Source organism: Typha latifolia, chromosome 3 (assembly GCF_019914945.1).
Source record: "Typha latifolia isolate L0001 chromosome 3, TyphaL0001v2, whole genome shotgun sequence".
Classification (NCBI taxonomy): Eukaryota; Viridiplantae; Streptophyta; class Magnoliopsida; order Poales; family Typhaceae; genus Typha; species Typha latifolia.
In genome coordinates this window covers 13,736,719-13,761,942 of record NC_133088.1, presented here as the reverse complement: position 1 = coordinate 13,761,942, position 25,224 = coordinate 13,736,719, and the positions used below count along the sequence as shown (strand labels likewise).

General features: G+C 37.1%; 4 protein-coding genes across 10 annotated transcripts; 3 read left to right on the top strand and 1 right to left on the bottom strand.

Annotated features, from left to right (window-relative positions):
* The first annotated feature begins 744 nt into the window (after nt 1-744).
* On the top strand, nt 745-3,668 carry LOC140784552 (uncharacterized). The gene is made up of 2 exons (XM_073132032.1): nt 745-959; nt 3,130-3,668. The coding sequence occupies exons 1-2, from the start codon at nt 796-798 to the stop codon at nt 3,455-3,457; spliced, it is 492 nt and encodes a 163-aa protein (XP_072988133.1). The 5' UTR covers nt 745-795; the 3' UTR covers nt 3,458-3,668.
* A 421-nt stretch (nt 3,669-4,089) lies between these two features.
* Nucleotides 4,090-6,373, bottom strand: LOC140784011 (cocosin 1-like). Its single transcript, XM_073131190.1, has 4 exons — nt 6,049-6,373; nt 5,685-5,956; nt 4,834-5,298; nt 4,090-4,485 (listed from the first exon to the last, which is right to left on the bottom strand). Exons 1-4 carry the CDS (start codon nt 6,371-6,373, stop codon nt 4,090-4,092), a joined length of 1,458 nt encoding a protein of 485 aa, XP_072987291.1.
* A 7,008-nt stretch (nt 6,374-13,381) lies between these two features.
* Nucleotides 13,382-18,080, top strand: LOC140785125 (low-specificity L-threonine aldolase 1). 7 transcript variants are annotated; one of them, XM_073132869.1, is made up of 10 exons: nt 13,382-13,670; nt 14,200-14,781; nt 15,648-15,759; nt 16,320-16,370; nt 16,557-16,628; nt 16,704-16,836; nt 16,944-17,002; nt 17,126-17,226; nt 17,689-17,755; nt 17,856-18,080. In XM_073132869.1, the coding sequence occupies exons 2-10, from the start codon at nt 14,339-14,341 to the stop codon at nt 17,895-17,897; spliced, it is 1,080 nt and encodes a 359-aa protein (XP_072988970.1). In that variant the 5' UTR covers nt 13,382-13,670; nt 14,200-14,338; the 3' UTR covers nt 17,898-18,080. The 7 variants fall into 7 exon arrangements, with proteins under 7 accessions (XP_072988970.1, XP_072988973.1, XP_072988975.1 ...); XM_073132872.1 differs by having other exon boundaries at nt 13,492-13,670; nt 14,270-14,781; XM_073132874.1 differs by having other exon boundaries at nt 13,497-13,670; nt 14,303-14,781.
* A 5,178-nt stretch (nt 18,081-23,258) lies between these two features.
* On the top strand, nt 23,259-24,937 carry LOC140784317 (protein G1-like5). Its single transcript, XM_073131639.1, has 2 exons — nt 23,259-23,731; nt 24,074-24,937. Exon 2 carries the CDS (start codon nt 24,080-24,082, stop codon nt 24,653-24,655), a length of 576 nt encoding a protein of 191 aa, XP_072987740.1. The 5' UTR covers nt 23,259-23,731; nt 24,074-24,079; the 3' UTR covers nt 24,656-24,937.
* The last annotated feature ends 287 nt before the right edge of the window (nt 24,938-25,224 follow it).

Sequence of the window (25,224 nt, the reverse complement as noted above, 5' to 3'; positions counted from 1 at the left end):
TCACAGGGTAGGCTCCTCCATTAAATGGCTCTTTAGTAATCCAGAGTCTATTGTTAAGGTAATCAATTTAGATAATCTTCTCTGTAGCATAGGAGTACATTAGGTGGATTACATTGTATCGCACTACGAAGATATGTTATATGAGTCTAGCCATTCAAGATTGATCCACCTGTGTAGCTTCTATCTGTGATGAAAACCTTATGTCCATGGGGACATTCATTAAAAAGATAAGAAAACAAACCCTTTATTATTCTATGTATAATATTAAAGTTTTGGTGGCCTGGCCTTGAATTTTTTTGGTCTGTGGTCACGTGCTTAGCCACACCCTCATTTATACCTGTCCTTTGTTGTTCTCACGCATTCTATACGAGATTTGGGATTATTTATTTGCTACCATCCAAACGAAGTGAAAGAATTAAATGCAAGTAATTCCCGTACTAATTGATCTACAATGTAAATTGCCCATCAAACCGTAGGGACTCCATCGTGACCGTCCAATTCGATCCAGGAGCCATCCGTTCCGGTAGTGAGGAGGGGCTTTCTCGTCAATTTACTCCAGGAAACAAGCATAAGATCCTCCGCAGCCCAGATTTCAAGTACTTGTTCCGATGAAAAAAAACCTGTCGGGTTCCCAGCCCAAATTATTGAGTTGTAGTAAATTACTACAACTGAATTTGCAGCTAATCCTAGAAAGGGGAACAGTAAGGATTTCAAATGGGTTTCTTGGTGAAGACAAAGAGCCTTCTCTCCCATTTGAGAGAGAGAGAGAGAGAGGGAGGGAGGGAGAGGAGAGAGATGGGTTTTGTGGTGCTGTGTTTGGTGTACTACCTTGTAATGTTGGGTGGAGAAGCTGGGGCTAGTGGAGGTGAGGAGGAGAAGAGAGGAGTCCATTCGCCAAAACCTGGGATGGGATGGCCGGGATATCTCTACACCAGAACCTATGGAAGATGCACTCCACAGTAAGATCCGGTCTTTACCATCATCCTCCCTTAATTTCTCGAATAATGTTCGAAATCTTTGATGGGTTTTCTTTTCTTTTTTTAACACTTTCGATGTGTTTATGTATCCTTTTCTGCTGTAGTGTTGTGAGAAATTGTGGCTAAATTGATCGAATAGGACAAGCTTTGTCACACGTACTCTATTTTATATCCTTTTGCTGTGTAGATGTTATAGGAATCATTTGCATGAACATGAAAAGTTTCTTGCCGGGCCACCATTGGCAAGGGTGTTAGGGAAAGGAGAGATGAATGCCATACTATTGCCTAGTAGTTTGGAGGAGGAGAAGAAAATTTTTAATTTTATCATTATATGCATAAGGTACTTATGTTAGGGGGCTTTGTAGACAGTTATGTTTGCTCGTGCATATGTTGCTTCTTGTTACTGGTGTCCCGTCATTATCAGGCATGCACATCTTCTTAGTTACTCTGCATGTACTTAATATCATGATTTCCTTCTGCTGTAACTCAGAAGGTGGCAAAATGTCAGTGAGATGGATGAGCAAGAATGATCTACAAACTATTGTAGTAATACCATTTGTTTGCACTAGATGAAAGAAGATCACTTTTGTAGGATTTGTTTGCTTACCTCCCTATATTCCTGGAATTTTTTGCCCGGTGAATTGTTCTTGTTGATACAGTTCCTTTGTAAGGAAAAATCATCTGTCGTGGCATCCTAGTGCTTAGTCTTTTCAAAAAATAGCATGTTCTATATGCAAGCTATTATTCCAAGTCTTGTAATTATACAGCAGTAATCTTTTCCTCATCTTAAGTAGCAATATAGGAGGAAAGTTGTCTTGTAGGTTATAAATAATGCAATTTAACTTACAAATACTAAGAGCTTGTCATTGGCTAGATGTTGGTCTCATGAAATCAACTGCTTGAGCCTTGAGCTGTCATACATGGCATTTTGCCAAGAAACCTGATGTACTGCATGAAAGATTGATCACTCTTATCTATTTTCCTCATCCTTTATTTTAGCCCTTTCCCTCATATTTAGGTTCTGCTAAAGAACTACTAAACTTTTTGAAGCTGATCACTTACCGCCAGTCTTCTTGAAATTTGTGCCTAATTGATGGCCTAAGAAAAATCAAGGCTTGAAGAAAAGCTATAACTACAGATGATTGGAGAAGTTTACTTTTGCAATTAGGCTCATCACTCATATCAATAAAAATATTGTAAAGTTTGTCTGGAATATGTGAATAGTTTACTTTAGATGATCAAGCAGAAAAAATACCAACCTTGTGAAAAATGAAGTTGCAGGTCAATTTGATGGGACTATATAGAGGTATGAACCTGCTTATGTGGTTCTTCATGATTATATTAACCATGATTTCAGTGTCAATTAGTCAACTTACTTATAGCAAATTCATAACATTTTAATAAGGTGTAGATAAGATTCTACACGAATTTCGCTTTCGTGACTTGCATATGAAATATTTCCTCTGCAATAGCTCTATAGTAGAAGTAGAATATAAGTATGATTGAGAAATTTTTTGTTTACCCGCATTACACCAACCGTTGCTAATTTCTAATTTTATGATTGTTATCATAGCCTAACTTGTTGGACTTAAACATTTTAAGCTTTATGATGTAAGATGCTGGGGTTTGTTGCCATGATCAACTTGGTAAGATAGGCATTGTTCTTTCTTCAAGTGTTACTCAACCAAGAATATGCTTTGCATTCTGCTCATTCTTTAGATATGAATAGTCTGTGATGTGAAATCTGAGTCTAAAGCAAGTTAGCTGCTTAGCTTGATTAAGAAATCAAGATCTTTCAGAGGATTGCACATTTTTTCATGACCAGATAGATCAAGATCACAATCCAAATAACTATCAAAAGGGATGTGTAATCTATGTCAGCAAGGTTTATCGAGAAATAAAATAGTGAACAAGATTGGGAAGAAGATAATATTCATTGTTTAAGCACGTTAGGGATATTGTTGTACTGAAGGATATAGTTTGTTGTTTCCCCTCTTTCACTCTAAAATAAATGGTACAACTGCCCTAATTTTGGACAACAAATTTACAGCAAATTAGCAATATGTGAACATCACTCATCTAGATCGTTAAATTCATATTTGGGATATTAATATGTTCTACTAAAAATATGTTTCCTTTTGGACTCATCTAGATACTGGAGCAGTGGAAGAGAGTCCTGGCCTAACATTGTCCCACAAGAAGCAGCTATTGCAAAAGTCTTTGGGTCAAGGGTTTTGGAAAGGTATGAACCAGGCTTGACCTTACTGGAAGCAACACAAAGAAACGATGACATCGGTGGCAGCGGCTTTGCCAAATTAGTTAAGCAGGCAAGCGCAGCACTCCTCAATGCCTACGCAAGAACAGACTTCCCTTACAATGCTTGGGAGGTCAAGACTCTCCTATTAGAGGCCCTTTTATCAGAAGAGGATGCCGCTTCCCAGGCAGAGCGTTTCGAGCAGGCAAACCAAGCATGTACTTAGGCCTTAGCCATTTAGTTCTCCCTGCCAGTGGTGGTCTCTTGTTTCCCCCCTTGCTTTTTTCCGTTTTACCTACCATTGCGGGTAGTTCTTTTGGTGTTACTGTAGCTTCTGTGTGATGCTTTCTACTGCCTCAGTATCACTGCTTTACTGTGAGAAAGATGTGAACCTTTTGGTTTCTAGTAATGTAAAACAGAGTGATTACTTCCACCTATTTAATATCATTATTACTTGGCAGATCACAATTATTTTAAATGATATGGACATAGTGCTCTATTATATATCAATCCCAATAAGTCATTGGCGGATAAAACCCGACTATCTAAATTATATATACTAAACATTCAATTTCCTGTTTGAAGAGAAGAAAGAGAGAATCAAATTGCAAAATAATAGAAATCTCAAAAAGAGGAAAAAGAACAAGAAACATAAATAACTAAAAACCATACAAAACATGTGGAGAAGTGGGAGTGCATTTATTTCTCGGAAACATAAAAAAGCCATACTAAACCTCTCCACAAGGACTAAGTACTAGAGGCATTTTTATCACACTCCCTAACTAGCTAAGGCCAGCATAAAACCATGCGACTGGTTCTCTACCAGCACTTCATACGTAACTCGATCATCGATCACATTCACATATCGCCATATCCAATCGCCTTAGACTTCGGAGAAAAGATCGCCATCTCCTGCCCTCTGCTAAACTTCAACCTCATGGCCTCCTCCCTCGAGATCCCGAAAGAGTTGGCGAGCACGTCGGCCGGCATTCCCCGGAACGCCGACGTTTTCCCCACGATCGCGTTGTTCATGGCGTTGTCAATGGTCTGGATAGAAATCCACGAGAAGCCCTCGCTCCTCGCCTGCGCCATCACCGCGAAGTTCTGGGGCACGACCATGAGCTGGCCCTGCCGGAGCTCGCCGTCGAAGGCGGTGCTGCCTTGGTTGCCCACGATCTGGAGGCGGGCGCGGCCACTTATCACGAACACCACGGCGTGGGCGTTGATGTTCCAGTGCGGTGCAAGGATTGCATTCTGCAAAGAAAGATAGCAATTTTTTTCTCCAATTGGATAATATTCGGAAAGCCGTTTAAGTTTTCACTTCTCTAAAAAAATTCTTTTATTTTTTAATTTTCAGGAGTAGGGAAAATAATTAACACTAAGTAAATAGGATGGTTAAACGTATGTTAAAACATATCAGATAAATTAAAAATTAAAAATTATATGGTTATTACCCTCACTATGTAACTATAGAAAAGGACGATTAATTTTTCTTTATAGTCCTCCTCATTTTTATTTTTATTTTTTGCTTTCTCTCTATTCCTTTTGTTCCTTTAATTTCTATGCAAGGGTGAAAGAATAAATTAATCCATGAGATCTTACCCTGTTAAGAACTCCCCTATTAGCACTCATCTGGATGAAACGAAGTATGGGGAGCTTCTGGCTATTGAGCACAGTAATCCTCCCACCTCCGGGAGTGTACATATCCGCCTTCATGGGGTCACCGACGTTCTCCCTCAACTTCATGAAGCAAATAGCTTCATCAATTCCATTTGCGGCTCTTCTTCTCCTTCTTCCCTCCTCCTCCTCCTCCTCCTCCCACTCGGTGCTCTCCTCCGTCCTCCGCGGCTTCAGCACTTGAAGCCCCCTCTCCACCCTCACAATGTGCCCTCTCTGGTCGTCCTGGCCCTGTAGCTTCCTCGCCGTCTCTCTGCTGACGCCGAGCGCCTCCGCCAATAGCTCGAGGTCGAAGCCGTTGAATATGTTGTTGTTGCTGGAGGTCTCCTTGGACTCGCGAGAGCTGAAGAAAGATTGCTGGCCTTGCTTCTTCCCTGCCAGTAGGAAGTGCTGCAAGTTGGAGAAATTAATTAAGAAGATGTTCACAAACTGATATAATCAACTCTAAAATATTTGAGATTTTTTTTTCTTTTTTTCTTGGAAAGATAACTAGAAATGGAGAAGCTAGATTCTTTGCTTTGACTAAGGAGTTATTATTATTATTTGGCAATTAGGCTAAAATATAGATGTTCTTTAAAAAAAAAATTTAAAAATTATAATTTATGTCGTACTTTATTCCTGCTCTTATAATCATTAGGAGCCTACCATACAGGTATTGGTCCCTTTGACCCCTGTTTTTTCTTATATATAGTGGTATAAGGGCTATCAAGTATATATATATATATATATATATATATATATATATACTATTGTAGAGTGCAAAGAAGTTATAATACCCTATGAGTGCGATCGAGCTGGTTAGCGCTGTTACTGGTATCGAACACGGTGAAGGTGACGACCGGCGTCTCGCCGTCGTTGTAGAACCAGTGAGCGACTCCGGCAGGCAGAGCAAGGATATCTCCCTGGCGGAACCGGTAGATCTTTTGGTGCTCATCTTGGAACATTTGCTGTCCTTGCCTTTCACCATGTCGACGTCCTTGCTCCGATTTCTGATAGGATTGGTACGTCTCTGGACACCCAGAGATCACTGCACTTGTAATCCCATTACCTGCACTCAAGCATAAATATATATAATTAACTAATAAAGTACGTCAAGCCTTGTGCTAATTTGCACGTACTATATATAAGTTTATGACGAGCCTTGGAGAATGTAGACTAGGTGGGGAGCATTGGAGTAAGAAGGCAAGAGGAGTCCATTGGACTCGATTGTTTGCCGCATCGCCGACACCCCGGCGCACTCGAGCTGCTCGTTGCTCTCGTCGTAGTACTCGGTCACGCCGGCTTCCGACTCGAGGCGTCTCACCGGCTCGAGGGCATGGAGCCTCTCGACTCGGCACCGGCTTCGTTCTCCGTATCGTCGTTTTGCGTACGAAAACTGCGTCTGTGATTGTGCATGAGAGAAGAAAAAGAAGAAGAAGAGGAAGCAAAGGGGGAGAGAGAGGAAAGAAAGGTTGGGGATTGCCATGGCTAGAGTGTTAATTCTAGCTAGCTAATTGGTAAACAGGGAGAGAGGAGTGAGGTGGTACTTTATAGGACTATGAGGTTTAAAAAATCTAAGTTTGGTTGTTGCGATGATTTGGCGTTTATAGATGGATGGAGGTCGGAGTTTTGCCGCCACATATGAGGGATGGTTGTAGGTGCCGAGGTTTCCAAGGAAGAGAACAAAATGCATGGGCTACGTTTCGGAAATATCCTGATCGACGTAGTGGGATTGTATTGAATGCTACACTCTAACCAAGGGAGTAGTAGGTAAAGCTGGATGGATTCTCCTGGCTTGCAATTCAATCGTTTAACAACTTTTTGTACTAATTTTAGATGGCTCTCAGTTTGATTGAGTCTATATAATATATATATAAGAAGAGGCCTTACTGTGATATATTTTCTTATAAATGCACCTGGAATTTGTTATATATTAAGGGCAGGATTACATAGGTTGTTCAATAGTTGGATAAGTCTATTACTACTAGTAGAGTATAGATAGAGACATTTTCTTACATGCTAAGTGTGAGTTAAAATGGCCATCCTTCCTGATGGACAAAGGCATTAAGACACATAAGCTCATGTAAGGGTTCAACTAAGAACAATCACATAACGGAAACTAACCCAAATAGCTCTCCACTTAAGACACGTATAAGGGTTGAATTACTGAGATCAATCACTTAATGACACACACACACACACACACACACACACACACATACATATATATAGCGCTGTTTGGATGTGGTTTAGGTATACTTTTAAACCAGTTTAATGAACATTATACTGATGTACTGTCCAAATAATAGTTTCCTAAAATTAGTTTAGAGCAATCTACTTAAACCCCATTCCTCTTTCTAATTTTATTTTTCATCTAATAATTTTATGTTTACCAATCAAATATAATTATCATTTTGTCCTTGTAACGCCATCATTTTAATTAATTATTATTTCAATCATTCTTTTTCTTTTTCTTTCCTCTCCTCTCCTCGTATATTTACTATCAAATGTATTTTAGTCATCATTCCATAAAATATCTCCTACATTATTACTTTTTTATGTCACATTAAATACAGTTATGATATTACTAAACCGATTTATAATTAACACCATTTTTGAAACTAATTTAAGCTATCTTATTCAAATTTAAAAAGACAGGTATAACTAATCAGTTATATTACATCCAAACACCTGCGAGAGAGCCCAATCTATAGCCAATTCCTCCGTAGAGTGTAGGACAACTGAAGGCTAAGTCTGCTGTACGTGCCCACTTCTGATCAACCCCTAATAACGTGTGCTGACTTTTCATGAAAAGTTCTGCCGACAAGATCTAGCTCAAGTGGTTATGAAAGGTTGTTCAGAAGAGCTCACTAGAACATAAACAACTAATTAAGATTACGATGTCTGGATCCCAAGGAAATGGCTGCCAAACTTCCAGGTAGTGGTCCAACTATCAAATCTTTTATATATATATAGATCTCACTATATAAGTCCGAAATGTCTAAGGTCAGAAGAAACCTAGAAGGATCCATTCTTGACCCAAATAGGATAATGTTTTGCTGTATGAGAGGATATCTATATAGAATATTCTCTAATTTCTCCTATCTTTTAAGCAACCAAAGAATCTTTGCCCTCCAAGTTGGGGGCTGCGTAACCTTGCCGTCCATCTTCATACCCAAAAAGGAGGAGGGGGGAAAATAAGTGGCAAGGAATTGTGGAGAAAAGAAGAGCATTAGGTGGGGTGGGGGGGGGGCATATGCAATATTGCTAGTCTTGGGCTATAGTTATACCTAGTCAATAACAAGCTAAGTACTCGATTAAGTGATTCCTTCCTTTGCCTTGAAATATTTATTACTTGGAAGAATTCAAGCTAAGTACTTGTATTACTTCTTGGAATAACTAAATAATAGTCCAATAAAGATGATTAACATCATGATTTAAAGAGTGAAACTTTATCATATCTTTAGATAATACTTGGACAAGCATGTTATGCCAACAAATTAATCGGATAACATCCTCTTCCTCCTACCTTTTTGTAGGCGAATAAAAAGGGAAATTAATGGGGGACTTCCTTAATTAATTGAATTAGACTAATATATAGGCTTCTATTATGCCACCCAACAGTCAAACACATAGCGTGAGTCTTACCCGGATGTATATGCCGAAAGAGAAAAGAAATATCCCTTATTAAAATTATATATCCCTTGCCTTCAAACTACACCAACCTTTCCATTGCCAAAATATAAGAACCCCATCATCCCTCTCTCCCACTTCACCTCAGCCAACTCTTCCAAGAAATTAAACCTTAGCGTAAACTTACACTTAGTCCCTCCTCTCTCTTCACCATTTCATGTCTTGTTTGGGCTTCGGGAACCAACCCCTCCCCACTAAAAGAGTGTGGAAAAGTCTCAAGCTCAAACTCCACACCATACTCCGACGTCGAAAACGCCGCAGAACTCGTGCGTTGCACCGCCACCGAAGCTTCGCTCCCGTGTACGTCGACGAGCTCTACAACGAGCCCGAGCCTGCCCACGTCGAGCGGCAGGAGACGCCTTGCGAGGATAAAGGATGGAAAATATTAGAGAAGGGTGCAAGAAATATTGATAGGCTTCATCCGCAGTTTGAAGATGGTTCTTCTTCGTCCTCTTCTTGTTCATCTTTTGGGCCTTCTTTGAGTGCAGTGGTGGAGATGGGGGAGGTGGATTTGAGGGCAGAGATGTTTATAAGGAAGTTTAGGGAGGAGATGAGGCTCCAAAGGCAGAGGTCTTTTGGAGAGTACCAGGAGATGCTTGCTCGTGGAGTTTAATTATTGTACATATATTTGTAATTATAAGTGTTCTGGGTTCATGGGGTTTTCGAATTGTAATCCTTTTCTTGGTTTGATTTTTTTAAACTTTTTTTTTCTTCTTGTATATAGTCTGGGATGGGTGACTGCATGGATTGCTTCTCATTTTTCTTGGAATTTATTTTATTGTAATTAAAGAGCCTTAATATTTGAATATACTCATGTAATTAATATTGCAAGCGTCGCGAGAACTTTATTCCACCATTGTCTGTATTTTTGCCAGTAGAAATTGATGCCAAATTTTATTGTAATCAAGGCTCGTAGAATATAGGAGTTTGCAAAAGTAACATCCTAAATTGAAAATAGACGAAGAGTATTTTAATTATTTCCGTTAATTTTGGAGACATTAGGATTCTCAAAAGTTCCAACTTTACAACTTTGGGTGGATGACATAGAATCATTAACCTTTTGCTTTGGAGTAGACTAACGCTTCTTGTTGTTTTAATTTTTGGGTTTGGTACACTTAAGCTCCTTGAATTATTATTATTTTAATATAGATTCCCTCATTTATTTATTTTAGTATGTCGACTGCTGACTCTCTTACCTATATAAAATCTCAGAAATATCATTTTCATTAATTATTTGTTAGATTTTTGCATTTAGAAAATATTATGTGATAGTTTTTACTTGAAATTATCGAGTCCACAGCACCCGTTCCTCTGTAGCTTTCCTTTTTTGAAACAAAATACAGTAAGAAGAAGGCCAAGGAAATTATAGCATCTCTCCTTCTCAAGAGTCATTACGTGGTTAGCTCTGTTGGTCTCTCTGGCAGGATATGGCTTTTGAGTGATAATGCCTGCGTGGAGGCTTTAGAAACTAATCATAGCTTCTTCATTTTTGCCCTCATGAGCGACCTATCTCCGGAGTCTAATTGGGTCTTCAGAGCCAGGGTCTATGAAGACCTTTACCATGAAGACAACTAGGAGCAACCACTGTGTAGCCACTTCTCTTTGCTGCATTGGTGATTGCAATTGCATTGGGAACCCTTCAAAAAAAGAGTGGAAGAGTGGTGGACTAACAACCAGTGGTTTGCGTCTTAGGTAGCTTTGCTTCTAGAATAATTAGATTTTTGTATTGATAATTTGTATACAAAATAATTGATTTAGATGTGAACAAGTTAGAGATTAAAAAAAAAAAAAAAAACCCTCTTTTTCTTTTGCACGCTGCGCATCTTATGTTACTCAAATCTTTGCTTAGCTCTATTCTTGTCTTCTTCATGGTTGCTACTACGTTCCAAATTCCTTATTAACTAAGCTTAACCCCGTTATTAGGGACTCTAACCCAACTATCTCCTGGCCTCTCCTGCTTATGGCCAAATACTTCCCTCGCTCTTCCTCTTGGGAAGCCAAGCTCAAGCATCGTTCTACTTAGATTTGGACTTCTATTCTTAGCCTGAGGGATCTATTGCGAAAGAATGCAAAATGAATACTGCAGGGCTCCTCGATCTCTATTCCCACCAAGACCCCTAGCTGCCCCACTCTAATCTCTCCACTATCTCAGTCCTTGTGGTATCTCTACAATGATCTTCTTAATGGTGCTGACTGGTACCAGGAGCTCGTGCTTAAGGAGTTCCATCCAAATTAATCCTGAACATTTGTATTGGTAATCACAATTATCACCTTCTTAAAACGACGACCATTTCAAGTGAGTTCTCAACTAAATCTGCCTATTACACTGTCTCTAATTAAAGTTGATTGAGCTCATCCTCTTCATCTTACCCCAAAAGTTTATGGAAAACTCATCTGGGGATGCATGATCACCACGCCAACAGGAAAGATTTCTCTAACATTATCTAGTTAAGCTCCTCTGGTTAAATCAGTGCTTCATCACAAAGTTGGTCAATTTTAGACCCTCTAAAGATTATTGTATCATTATATTTAGAGAAAAGAAAGACTTGAGAAATTTAAAGTAAAGTAGTCATTTGATATTTTCTGTTAACACGGGCATATGAAGGAGAGATATTAGATAGATGAGATGATCCAAAATGTCATAAAAATAAATAAAAAGTCCATGGAAAATTGTGCTGTAAAACTGTACTATAATTTATGTCAAAATTGGTCAATAGATTTCCAACTTTTGGATTAAGGATAATATGTAAGACTGCCACGTAGATTTTTGTAGTATGCCCCTTAATGGGCTCTGTAACCCTTTTAATTAGTAGACTAATATTGCCCGTATGAGATGGGCTGGGCCTTTTCAGGCCCATTAAGCCTGTGGGCTAAAATACGACCTAACAAAAGAAGAGAATATTACATTTTATACCCTCTATTTTAATGATTTTTTGTTCACACCCTACCATTTTATACACTGTATTCTCAAAAAATCACTCCTCATAAACCAAGATTGATCTGAAAAATATTAAAAGAAGAATATTCCCTTGCAAATAAACTTGAATATTCCCACCGTTCTAACAACCATACAGAGAATTTTTTTTTAAGCAAATATATAATGACATTATATTTGTAGAATGTTTATAAAATATTCGATATGCATGCAGAATCGAAATTTAACCTTTTGTTTTGTCCTAAAAAGTAGACATACTTAAAAGTGTCATTGTTGGAAGGATATATATATATATATATATGCTAGCTTTTGATACAATTTAGAATTACATCGCGTCTTAGTTTCAAATTAATTTGGAGAAGAGAAGTTAGTTAGATATCCTTCTCCAAGATAGTGGCGTATTATCTCTCCATCTTCTTCGTTTGGTAGCAGCCCACGTGATGTGCATGCATGCTTATCCACTGAAGGTTATACACTTAGAACTCCTTCCTGACATTTATTGGTAGTCCAACTCTATCTGCCAGCAATGATCTCACTCAGCATTAGCAGAACCCAGAAACACATCCAAACTTGTGTACTTCTTCATGCCAACTAATGAAAGAGAGAGAGAGAGAGAGAGAGATGGATCATAATTTAATTTGCTAACCTACCTGATTTGAGTTAAACTCTTAAAACATTAGCCACTAATCTGACTGGCAGATTAAGTAGGAGACTGTGATGATAATGCTTTTCCTCTCCTTTTTTTTTCAAATTTAGATGGATTAGGAATCCATCTAAATTAAGTTATTCTTTCAATATTTGTTCACCAAATTAATAAGTTAAACTTTATATCATCTTCCTGGATGGTTCCTGCATCATTAGCCTAACCCAATGACATGATGTGGCCTACACTATTATTCATTTGATTAGTTTTCCTTTAAATGATCTGGAATGTGCTCATCTGATTGTTGCATAGGTCAATCAGTGGAAATATGGAATTCTAGTCAATATCTTTACTTTCTCTCACTAGTCCTAAACATGGAGTTCTATTAATCATATATTCATATCACTACTTTCTCTTACTACTCTTACCGAACGTATCATGGTAGCCAAACCAAACTTCTCTTCCTCCTACAGTAAGCAAACAATAGTTTTTTTTTTCAATTGTTTTCTTCCACCTATGAGTATGACAGCTTAAATCCCTTTTCTTAATTATATTTGCAAAAACCACTTTTTATGCTTAAAAAAATACTTTTAATAATACTTATTTTGAGTTGGATCATGTATCCTACCAAAAGGTTTATTGCTTTCTTGCTATTAGATGAATCTTGAGATTAGCAAAAGTTATTTACATTTCAAACATTTTCAGGTCCTTCATTTAAAGGGTGGATCGGAGTTGAGATAATTAAATTTATGTTTCATTACAAAAAAATAAATTAAAGAAGTGATTTCCTTATCAAAAATAGCCTAATTTTTTGACATTTTTTTCGTGAAATAAGAGAGTCACTCCAACTTTTTCTAGCAACTAAGCACATCCTTAGTAATTAGTGCAGTGATTAAAGTCTTACTTTTTTAATATAAAGCAAAATGTTATGGGTTTAACCCATTTGGAGAATGAATTGTGTGGAGTTCGTCTATTTGGTTCGCTTCTATGGACAAATTGATCTAATTGCTTAAGTCTAATTACGGAGGGTTGGCTTGTTTAATAATAAAAACGAAGACACAAAGAGGCAAAGTTGTTCCATAAATATTTATTTCTTTTCAGTTACAAATATATCAAGTTTTCGGAGAAAATATAAATGGTGAAACAAGAGAAATGCCAAAAAAAAGGGCCATCCTTGAATTAAATTCTCTCTAAATTTGGAGACCATTGGAATCCGTTAACGTAACGTCTTAAGGACTTCAATTTCTTGCGCTTTATAACGTAAACCAAGAGACACCGACTTTTATTACGTGGCTCGGCCGGAGGTATATCGACTCCAAAACTGAGGAAAGTAGTAGTAGTGGAGAGGAGAGGAATCCGGAGACGAGCTTGGAAACCGGTTTAGGATCTTGCAACGCGGCAATCTGCATCGCCGTTGGTTTCCTTGTTCGACGTGTGGAGGGACGTCCCTGGGCATTTCTGGCATCTTCTCTGTCACTTCTTGTCGTGTTTACACGCTGATTCATTCAAAAGGTATGATTTTGTGACTTGGGCTTGTCATAATCGAGGGTTTTGTGGTTTAAAAGTGGTGCCTTACCTATTTGAGAGGATTAGGTAATAGATTTGGGTGCCTAGTAGGAGTCTTGAGCGGAGAGGTTGAAGAGGGTGACTGGGTTTTAGAGTGAAGGTATCGCTGTCGCGTTTTTTTCAATGTAATGGAAATTTTGTGACCATATTCGTGTTTCTTTAGTTATTTCATTAGTGGGTTTCTCCTATTTGGACTATTGATATAGAATTTGGCGGAACATATTGAAGTGGTTGTTCGTAGATTGGTTTGGGTAGCTTGTTGAATTGGCTTCTCTGTTTTTCCTAGATGTTAATCTTTATGTTTGTTAAATACAACTTATTGTAACCTTTTCATTAGAATTTCTCAGAGTATTGGATAAGAACAAATCAGTTGATCGCTTATTTTTCCCTTTCTCTCCATTCTTATTGTTGTGTGCATAGAATGTCAGTAATAAATCCATCATTTTAGAACTTATGGGATGTTTCCGCTGCACAGAGATATAGTTGGACTCTCTAAAGAAGAACTGCAGCATCTAGAATCAACATTCCTTTTTTATTTTCATCAGAAACTAGATTGAGCAGTCTGAGTTGAACTTCAGGAAGAAGGAACAAGTAGATTTAAGCAAAATTATACAATGGTGACAAGGACAATTGATCTTCGATCGGATACAGTCACAAAGCCCACTGAGGCAATGCGAACTGCCATGGCGACCGCAGAAGTGGATGATGATGTCTTGGGCTCGGATCCCACTGCCCAAGTATTCTTAACTGAGATGGCAAAGCTTATGGGCAAGGATGCGGCACTCTTTGTGCCCTCAGGCACCATGGGCAACCTCATATCAGTGCTTGTTCATTGTGAGGTCAGAGGCAGTGAAGTCATCCTTGGGGACAATTCCCATATACATATTTATGAAAATGGAGGCATCTCAACAATTGGTGGTGTGCACCCGAAAACCGTGAAGAACAATCCTGATGGCACCATGGATATAGATCAGATTGTTGCAGCTATTAGGCATCCTGAGGGAGAACTCTATTATCCAACAACTAGATTAATTTGCTTGGAGAATACACATGCTAAGTGAGTATCTCTTTCTATTTTTCATTCTTGTTGTTGAATTAATTAGTTATCAGTTTGTGGTAATCTTTAGAATTTGTCATACTATGTATGTTGTGCTCTATGTGCAAGTATGTATCTTTAAATTCTCTCTGAACTATGCTTATTGCTAAGTGGATTTTCTTCCGTTCCATATTGTAGGAAATTTAATTCATTACCCAGTAATTTTGAATTTTTGCTGCATTTCACAAGTTTTCTCTTACAGTTTATGCTTAGGAACCTTTCTTTCATTCTTCTTCTTTTCCAGTATTTGTAAGCTAACATGTACTACAAATGTAACGAGAAACCTGGGTCTGCAGTTATAGTGAATCATTCTAATTGAAACCCTGAAAATAGTAACATACCACTGCATGTCTTTTACCTGTCACCTCAAAAATCATATTATGATGGTTAACTATGTTTGACATGTTTCCTTTGTGGTGAGAGTTGTGGATATGTTGTAATTTGATTGTAAATGAAAATGGTATGAAGATGGTACAGGCTATGACCAAATAGATTTAAGAACTTCACATTTTATGCAAATGACTTATTAGTACATGTAGATAGGCTATAATGCTCACAAGAAATATTAGTGCTTTCAGATGTGACACTTGTGAACTGCATATTTACTGTTCAAGAGGTGCATTAGCTTCTTTCGGTCCAAATTTTAGATTATTTCTGCTTATCCGGCACGCCGATTTGGTGATGGATTATATATCAGAAAAAACCTTTTGTTTTTTCGCTCTATCAGCAACCGTAGCTATACAGATTTTGTTCTTGAACTATTTGAATCTACCTCTCGATTATCATCTTTTTCAATTTTTTTATGGCTTTCATTGTCATTTCTGTAGTTGTGGTGGAAGATGCATATCTGCAGAATATACAGACAAGGTTGGCGAGGTAGCTAAACAGCATGGTTTGAAACTTCATATAGATGGAGCACGAATCTTCAATGCTGCAGTAGTAAGTACTTGGGCCCTTTGATGTTTCACTTTCCTTTTCAATTTACTACCCTTTCATTAATTTAAAATATCATGGTTATATTTGTGTGGATGCTATTCATTTTTAAGAAAGGGTGTCCTAATGTATGAAGCTCCTGGAATGTTACGGTGCATCGTCTTTTTTCCTCCTTTCTTCCTTGCTTCCCTCTGACAATTTTATCTGAAGGAATTATCTGATAGTGCCTGAAAGTGCTTAAAGAAACATTTGAGTATCAGATGTATTGTTTGAAGGGTTTCTTTGTAGCAAGTAGTATTTATTTGTCCTCGAGTTTGTTTATCTTTAAAGAGCACTGTGGAATATTATTTAGTGATAAACAAGTCAATCGTCGATACTGATGAAGTTATACAAGTTTCACACATATAGCCATCTTGAGTCATTCACAATGCTGTTCTGCTGCATCAAAATGGCACTGCAGTATTGCCATGTCCAAAAGAAATTATCTATGGCATAGTTTTCTGAAGTACATAATAATTGCTTCCATATGAATTGCAATATCTAACTATTTGAAATTAATATACCAGGCACTGGGAGTTCCTGTTCATAGGCTTGTACAAGCTGCTGACTCAGTTTCGGTATGATTTTACTTGTTTGGTTATTTCTGTTCGTCATACCTTTCTCTGTTTGTCTCGATGCATGTAATGAGTATCTCTTATTGAAAGTTTTGAACGTGGGAATGTATTCAACAGTTCATTAGTTGCTCTTTACCACTTTTACTAGAAGATGTTCTACTTCCTTTTTCTTATGCAAAGGAATTTCAGGTATGCTTATCAAAAGGGTTAGGTGCTCCCATTGGATCTGTTATTGTAGGCTCAAAAATCTTTATAACCAAGGTAATGTTTATGCTGGTACAGCTATAAATCACCAATGCAGTCCTTATTGATCCATATTTAAAAATATACTCTCAGGCTAAAAGGCTTAGGAAGACGTTAGGTGGCGGGATGAGGCAGATTGGAGTACTTTGTGCAGCAGCCTGTGTTGCTCTGCGAGATAATGTGAGCAAGCTTGAGGATGATCATAGAAAGGCTAAATTTTTTGCAGGTCATATCTATTTTTGGTTGTACAATTTGCAGCTAGTTTCATTACTATTCGGAAGAACGTCCTCGCAAGTTATCAGTCATTCTGAATTTCCTTTGTCTTGTTGTCAGAGGGGCTCAACCAAATCAAACATCTCAGTGTTGATTCATCTTCAGTGGAGACAAATATGGTTAGTAGTCCTTGCCCGCTATTTAATTTCTCTTTTCTCCCTTTTAATTTCTGATTTGTGCAAGATCCGTCTTAACTTTCTCTCTGTTCCATTTTCTCTGAACTTTGTCTTTGTTACGAACAGGTATTCTTTACTGTCATGGAGAGTTCACACCTATCACCAGAAAGGCTCTGCCAAGCTCTGGAGAATTATGGCATACTTGCACTGACAGCAGGTTCAAGAAGGTACGACTCCATGCTCTTCTCTTCAAGACTAAATTTCCTTCGTTTGTTTCATATTGAGAAATAGGAGTTCATAATACTCATTTTGTTTCTACAGCATCAGAATTTGGATTTACAGATTTTCTTTCTTCTGTTTCTGGCTAGTTTTTTTTTGTTCACTGCAGGCAGATCTATTAACATCTGAAACTTTATTTAGTTCTGTTCAAATTGCAATTAACATTTCCGTTTTACCTGACTATGCATTGGTTTCTGAGGTCAAATCAATTTGATTATGTACTATACTTGTTCTTCATTGCACCAAGCTTCATTCAGTAATTACTCTGACATAGTATTCATCTTTCAGTGTATGCATACACACCAACCTTTTTTACAATTGAATATTAGTTGGAAATCAGCAGTTTAATATATATATATACACTTCAGCAGCACATGTAACTCGAAATACTAATCATGTTTATTTTCCAGTGTCAGGCTTGTTCTCCATTACCAAATATCCGACAGCGATGTCCAATATGCATTGACATGTATCAAGGTAGTTTTCTTTTTTAACTTAAGACGATCAGTTTCTCATATCGGCTTGTTCATTTCTTACAATTAATTCGCTAACATTTTACTTTTCCTTTCTTTTTCAGCAAGCCGTCGAACAAATACTGACTAATGGTGCCACCAAATGATGCAAACCAGCAATTGCTGTTCTTTTCTCTGAAATTTAGCTGATGAATTCGATAAAGAACTGCTTTTGTCCCAGTAATGGGTGTTGCTGTAGGTGATGCATGCTGAAGAGCAATGCTTAAACTTCACATGCTTGACATATTTTCTTTATTGACAAAAAAAAGCTCATATCATCATTTGCATTATTTAGATTGCATTTCCTGGATGACATTATAGAAGAGGTTAAAGATGACAAATATTGGTTCCATAGATGAATCAGTGACTGTCTCTATTGGAATTTTCTTTGGTGAGCAAAAGAACAAGAAGGTCGCATCTAGTTACTAAAGTGGAGGAAGCTTTATGCAAGTGTATTATTAATTATGTAGGTAAGAGATAGCTCGGAAAAGAGAGAATGTTTAGTTCATTAGTAAGTCGAAGGTTTAAGATTAAAAAAAAAAAAGGTCTACTACTTGCATGTTTAAGCTATTGAGTAAAATTGATTTCGTTCCCATACTTGCTTCGAATTATTTTGGGAAATTTGCATTTGACACCCTAGTTTTTTTTTCAGATATTTTTAATATTCATAAATTGCTCCTATGTATTCATAAATTCGCAGTTGGTTAAATTAATCCATATAAAATAAAAGCACATTCCTCGAATGTATTCTTAACCTACTTCCCAACTGCTTCCACTCTCCCTCCCAATCTATCCAGATTGTTATGAATCATCGCCCACCACTCCTTTTCCATCATCCAATATTATAATAATCGCATAATTAGAATTAAAAAAGAAAAAGAAAAGAAAAAAGAACAATCAGTAACCAGAAGTCTTGCTTTCTCTGCAACTAGAAAACTTGGAGGTTTGCAACATGAGAGTATAGATTTGTTTGGTATTTCATTATTACTGAAGTTGAGAGTGTGTGGAATGTTTGGTGTTTTGTTGCTTTGTCTCTTCCTTCACCACTTGGTTTATTCTTGGCATCTTCTCTTAATTTTCTCTTTTAGGTCAAATGATATTCCTGACGAGCTTCTTGCCGTTCTCCAGACCTGAACAATGGCACATGCATGAGCAATTCCATGGTACTCTTCCACAGTTTGTACACTGTAATCATATATATATATATATATATATATATATATATATATACTAGCAATACCCATGTCCAGGATTCTGGAGCTCATTTCTATTGTTTTGTCTTTTAAGAAAAAGCTCGTGAATGCAACGTGAAGTAGGGGGACAGTAGATCTTTTGATACAAGTTGTTTCGCACTTGGTTAAAACAATAAACTAACACTGTAAAGAAAAATAAGAAAGATACCAAGTCTCAGAGAACACAATAACACCGAGTTGGGGTGAGAAATTAAATTTCCTCGTTTGTGTGCACTAACTTCATTAGGATAATCTTCACATGCAACTATTTAGTCTGTGTAGAAAAGCTTTGAGGCGTGAGAAGGGTACCAAACGTTTGCTTTCCTTGGGGGTAAAGGTGTTCAACGAGGACATTGTGGCTGCTTTGCTAGTGGTTGTCTGCTACCTGCCAGTCTTTATAAATTGGCAGGGTTGACAATATGCTCCTCCTCTTTACTGAGGAACAATTTTTTTGAAAAAAGGTTGTCCTGCAGCACTTCAACACCCTCGTGCATTGCCTGTACTTCCTTGACACTTTTATCCTGCGACTCGATTTTTTTTCTTTTCTTGATGACTTTGAATTCTGTAATAGATGCTACTTCTTTTTGAAGTAGCAGTACTGCCTCGATATCGAGATAAAAAAGATCTAGTAAAAAACTGGCTCCAATACTATATTTAGGTAACTAGTTAATCTATTAATAGGTACAATATTAAGCTGTTAGCAAACATACTGTCATAATAGATATGATCTAAATATCATTAATAATAATAGATATAGTTTAAATTACTAATCAATTATTCAACGATTTAAACTTTTAGGCCAATTGGTTATCTAACCTATATCAAGAATTAGAGGAGGAATCCAAAAAGCCAAGAGAGACACTCCTAAAAGATATACATATTATTACAATATATATATATATATATAATTATTAGGTTTAAAACCATTAATTGTCCTTGGCCTTTGTTTCTCTAGCTTTCTTTCACGTGTGTTTTTTATATCTCTTTCCAAGCCAATAAATTTCAAGTCCCAACAATCCAAAATATATAATGGGAAGGAGGTCTCGAACTATTACGAAGATAAAAAGATAAAACATAGCCAATAGATCTTTCATATTATACTCATTGCAGGTAACTATTATTGGTGAGCATTATATATGTTTAACTAGAGGTTATTTTAAGCGTTATCTCTAGTGTAAACTAAACGAGAACAAGTTTAAAGAAATGTTATTTGATATGTACCTTTGTAGTCGTTGGATAAGGAGAACCACGAATCTTACACATTGTAGTACTTAAATTTAAGATATGTTAAACTATCAAGTTTCTAATGTTTGGCATTCTTTTTGCTTGATGTTTTTTTAATGTAGTGTTATGATTTTAAGATAACATATTTTATATTTCTAATTGTGTAATTAATATTTGATAATACATTTTTTTTCAGATCTAATATATTTTATTTATTAGAATTTAATAATTATTTCATATGATACAAATTAAAAAACATATAACACATTTTGGCACCCTCCAAATGATAATCCTCGCTCCGCCGCTGCCAAGAATATATATTATAACTTTAAGAACTTTGAATGCCTTTATTTATGTTGATCTTATATTTGAGACTTGTAGTTGTGCACGAACTAGAACTTGGGCGAGGTGGAAGATCTTTTTGCCATGTAATCTCTATTTTTCATCTCCTAAGTGGAAAGTGGATGACTAGCACATCATTAAAGTGCAAAAAGTTATCAAAAATCAAGTTGAGTACCAACTAGCTAAGGACAAAGTTTTGGAGTGTTTTCAGTGATTGTAAATTGTATCTTGTTCAGCAAGGAGGCCAAATTGCATTATTGTAGTTCACTGTAGGACTGGTCTAGCAAGATTCCCTTCAATTCTAGGGTACGCTGTCAAGAAGAATTAATTGTAACATTATTGGCGTTAACTATTGGCCCAAGAAACAAGTATTAAGATTTACTTTTACTTCCGAAGATCATCAAAACCATATATTAGTGACAATTAACATGCTAAGGGTTCTTATATATATATATATATTCTATTAAGTATCACATGTGAGGAGGGAACAATTTTAAAAATAATACTAATAGAAAGGATAAATGTATCAAGATCTTTTAAATTATTATTTATTTCTATATATGCTCATCATTTAACTTTTTGTGGCACATAGACTCTTATAACTATAATAAAATCTCTGAGATATCTCTTCCATTAAATTTTATTTTTTATCAACAGAATATCATGTTGAGTGTCATATAATTAATTAATTTTATGTCCTCTACCAGGGAATTATTTTACTCTTATTTTAAAGGAAAGAAAGAGAAAGATAAGAGTAATATAATTTTTTGAGTCTTTTGTCAACCACATGGATGAGAGATTTTTCATAATTTAAAAGGTTAATATGTACTAAAAGGATAAAAAGGTTCTATTGTTCACATTATCTTAGTGTAATTATCTCTAATAAAAACAAAGAAATGATGTGGACTCTTTGTCTCATAATTAATAGTTGTTGTCTTTTGTATTAGACCGGGGATTTCAATGTGTGTATATCACTGCCTCCTCTATTGGGATTAGAGTTCTCCTTTGTCTCTCTAACGTATAACGCGCCAATGAAATTTCTTCTAAGATCTCCAGATAGAATGTTTATATATATATTAGATACCAAGTTGACCTTATTACTTTTCTCTATATTATTCTGATGAAAGTAATCGTTAGCACATCGGACAAGAAAAAAGATCACTTGATCCATTATAAGTTTAACCGAGTCTTAACTTGCAAAGAATAATGGATACGATTTCTTGCTTAAATGATAAAGATCTAATAAGACTTAAACTTAGTTTAAGTATAAGTCACGCATACATTTACAACACATCAAATGATTTAGATTAGGAAGAAGAGAGTCTAATACCAACTAAATAAGTCTTCTAACATATATATATCTACAATTTTCTCTTATTTTTATATATAAAAAAATAAATGTCTAATGCCGTCCGATGGTTATGAATGCTGTCACTATAAGCATATATCTGGATTTGTACAATAAATCCACAAGGACAAATATTTGAACATCCACTGGTGCAAAGAGTACCTTGTCCTAATGTGCAAGTGGAGCTTGTGAATGGTTAGCCAAATGTATTGTTGGGCAAATCAAGTAGATAACTCCGATGACCGTACTCTCTCAATAAAGAGGAAAATTTTTATCAAAAACACCGTACTTTCGGGTTTAGTATCATTCACGTACAATCTGCTATTGTATGAGCTCTGCATTTTACTTAAAATGCCCTTTACAACATTCCACTCTTTGTTTTCTTAATAGTCAATTATAATTTAAATAACTTAAAATAATTATACATAGAAAGTAACCTTGATATTCTTAAAAAAATTGAGATTAAAATAAAATTTAAACAGAGAACTAAATTTTAAAGCTAAATAAAAAGTATTTTAGATATTTTAATTTTTCATATGTAACGAAATATTTTCTCTGTCATTAGTTGTTTGTTATGAAAAAAAAAAGATTTAACTCAAAGTATTTTGGAGATATAAAATATAGTAAAATATAAAATATAAATAATAATAAAAAGAATATATGGAGTAATTTAATTAATTTCTATAAAAATAAACATATGTGCATGCACATATATAATGTATGTAAGTTACAATTTGCTCATGTGCTTAAGATCGAAATCGAATTAAGCTTAAACTTATATTTTATATAATTTTGATCCAAATGGATGGGAAACATTATTTTTAGAAATACCAAAAACCTTCTCCATCATCAAACTTGCTACACCATGTATATTCTTCCTACAAGAGGCCAATCCTCAGACCTTATTTATAGCATCTCTCTCTGTCCCATGCATCACCCCCTTAAATGCATGATCATAAAATAATAATATGCTGTATATCTTAAAACATATACAAGCAAAAGATTCATAATTGCTCAAGTTATGGAATAATTAATGTCAGACAAGTATTATATAATTTAATAGCTTTCATTAACTGTCGTTTTGTATTTCAAATCAAATATTAGGGATAGTCATAAAGAGCAGTTAGTAATTTACCCTTATGCTATTATATAGTTTCACCATGCGTGACACGCTATGTTCAGTTTATAAGCTATTTCTTGTCGATGTCGTATGCATGTGAAAACAGATGCATGCTGTATCTACTGTGATAATACTCGTAGGATCAGCAAAAGAACAAGGCTAGATAGATCTCATATATCAGCAAACCTAGGAAGATATAGTAGACAAGAGCAAGCATAAATAATGCAAAAGATTAAAGTAGGCGAATTGAGGTACTCATGTCAATTCACAAAGGCTTAGAGCTGCTGCATTCATAATTGGTTGCATCTGAGAGAGTCCAGGTTAATCTAACTCTACCGCACCAATCTATTAGACCTATCCCATTAAGTTCCCTTGTGTCACATCACCTTTCCACTCCACTGTCTGCTTTCCTCCATTTACACAAAAGCCCTAACACTGTCCCCCGTCTCCTCTTCTCTCTCTCCCCCTTCACTTGACACTCAAATGACCAGAAATACTGGAGGGCATCCTCCTTTTTAGGCCAAACAGTACATCTACAAAGCTTCTGAACTCCTCTGAAAAATAGAATCATGGAATCCTTTGCTCCCTCTTGATCGTTCGCACTCAAATCTCCATCCTCTCTTCCGACTGCAGTCAACAAACCCACATGAAGAACCTCCCCAAGAAGCCCCAACAGTGAGTATCTCGCACTCTCTATTTCTCTCTCTTCTCTCTCTCTCTCTCTCTCTTAGGACCACCATAGCTTCTCAAGACTTCTACTAATCCTTCCACAAATCTGACAAAGGGATCAGCAGCAGCAGCAGCCACTGAGCACTTAACACCAGATGCATGTCTAATACCGACTATTTGTTAACCGAGTTATTGGATCTAGTCCTCGAATACTCTCCTTTGCTGAAACAAGAAAGAAAAGCAAAAAAAATAAAAATAAACACCGACTTCCAAAGTAGATCTTATCCCTCATGATCACTGCAATCATATATTTTTTTTTGGTCTTTCTTTCTTTTTTTTTTTTTATAGCTTGTGATGGAATTGGTACCGACACCAGACAGCCCCCACTCCGACACCAGCGGCGGCGGCTCACCGCCAGCGGTGGGAGGTTCATCCGCCATCGCATCGTCGTCAACGTCGTCGTCGTTGCCGTCGCCGAGCCGGTACGAGTCGCAGAAGCGGAGGGACTGGAATACGTTTGGGCAGTACCTGCAGAACCACCGGCCGCCGCTGAGCCTGTCCCGCTGCAGCGGCGCCCACGTGCTGGAGTTCCTCCGGTACCTCGACCAGTTCGGGAAGACGAAGGTCCACATCCCAGCCTGCCCCTTCTTCGGGCAGCCGTCCCCGCCCGCCCCCTGCCCGTGCCCGCTCCGCCAGGCCTGGGGCAGCCTCGACGCCCTCATCGGCCGCCTCCGGGCCGCTTACGAGGAGCACGGCGGCAAGCCCGAGTGCAACCCCTTCGGCGCCCGCGCCGTCCGCCTCTACCTCCGCGAGGTCCGCGAGCACCAGGCCAAGGCCCGCGGCATCAGCTACGACAAGAAGAAGCGCAAGAAGCACGACGCCGCCGCCGACAACCACCAGCCGCCGCCACCATCAAACGCGGCTTGCTAAGGGTACTCCAAGACCACCAGATATGCGTTAACTCTTCTCTCCTCATTCGATGATGGTAATTAGCCCAAGTTGAGCATATTTTATATTTCTACTGTTGCTGTTGCTGTGATGATTGAAACCTCCGAGGAAATTAAGACGCTTTCCTCCCTCCCTCTCTTTTATAAATAAATGTTAGTCTTAGTAATAGCATGTAGCTGTTTGGGAGTTTGTCTCTATTATTAGTAAGGGGAGGAATATTATGATGTTCATTGCCATATATTTATATATTTATTTTCTCTTTTATTTCTTTTTATGGTATTAAAGTAATGGTGGGCTGTAGGTGTGACAGTGTGGGATCATTGTGTCAGCTTACAAAGGATTATTTTGCTTCTGTTCCTGAACTCCTAAGTGATGCCGAATAGTTCCATAGTCCTTCATCACCAGCTATCTTTTAGCTTTGTGAATTGCTTCTTTTGGAAACAAGAAAGGACTAGCTGGATCCACTAGTTAACTTTTTAGTCATTTTATTCGGATCAATGAAGGCTAAAGTTTGCTCTAACATTAGTTTTGGTTGATGGGGTGTTTCCATT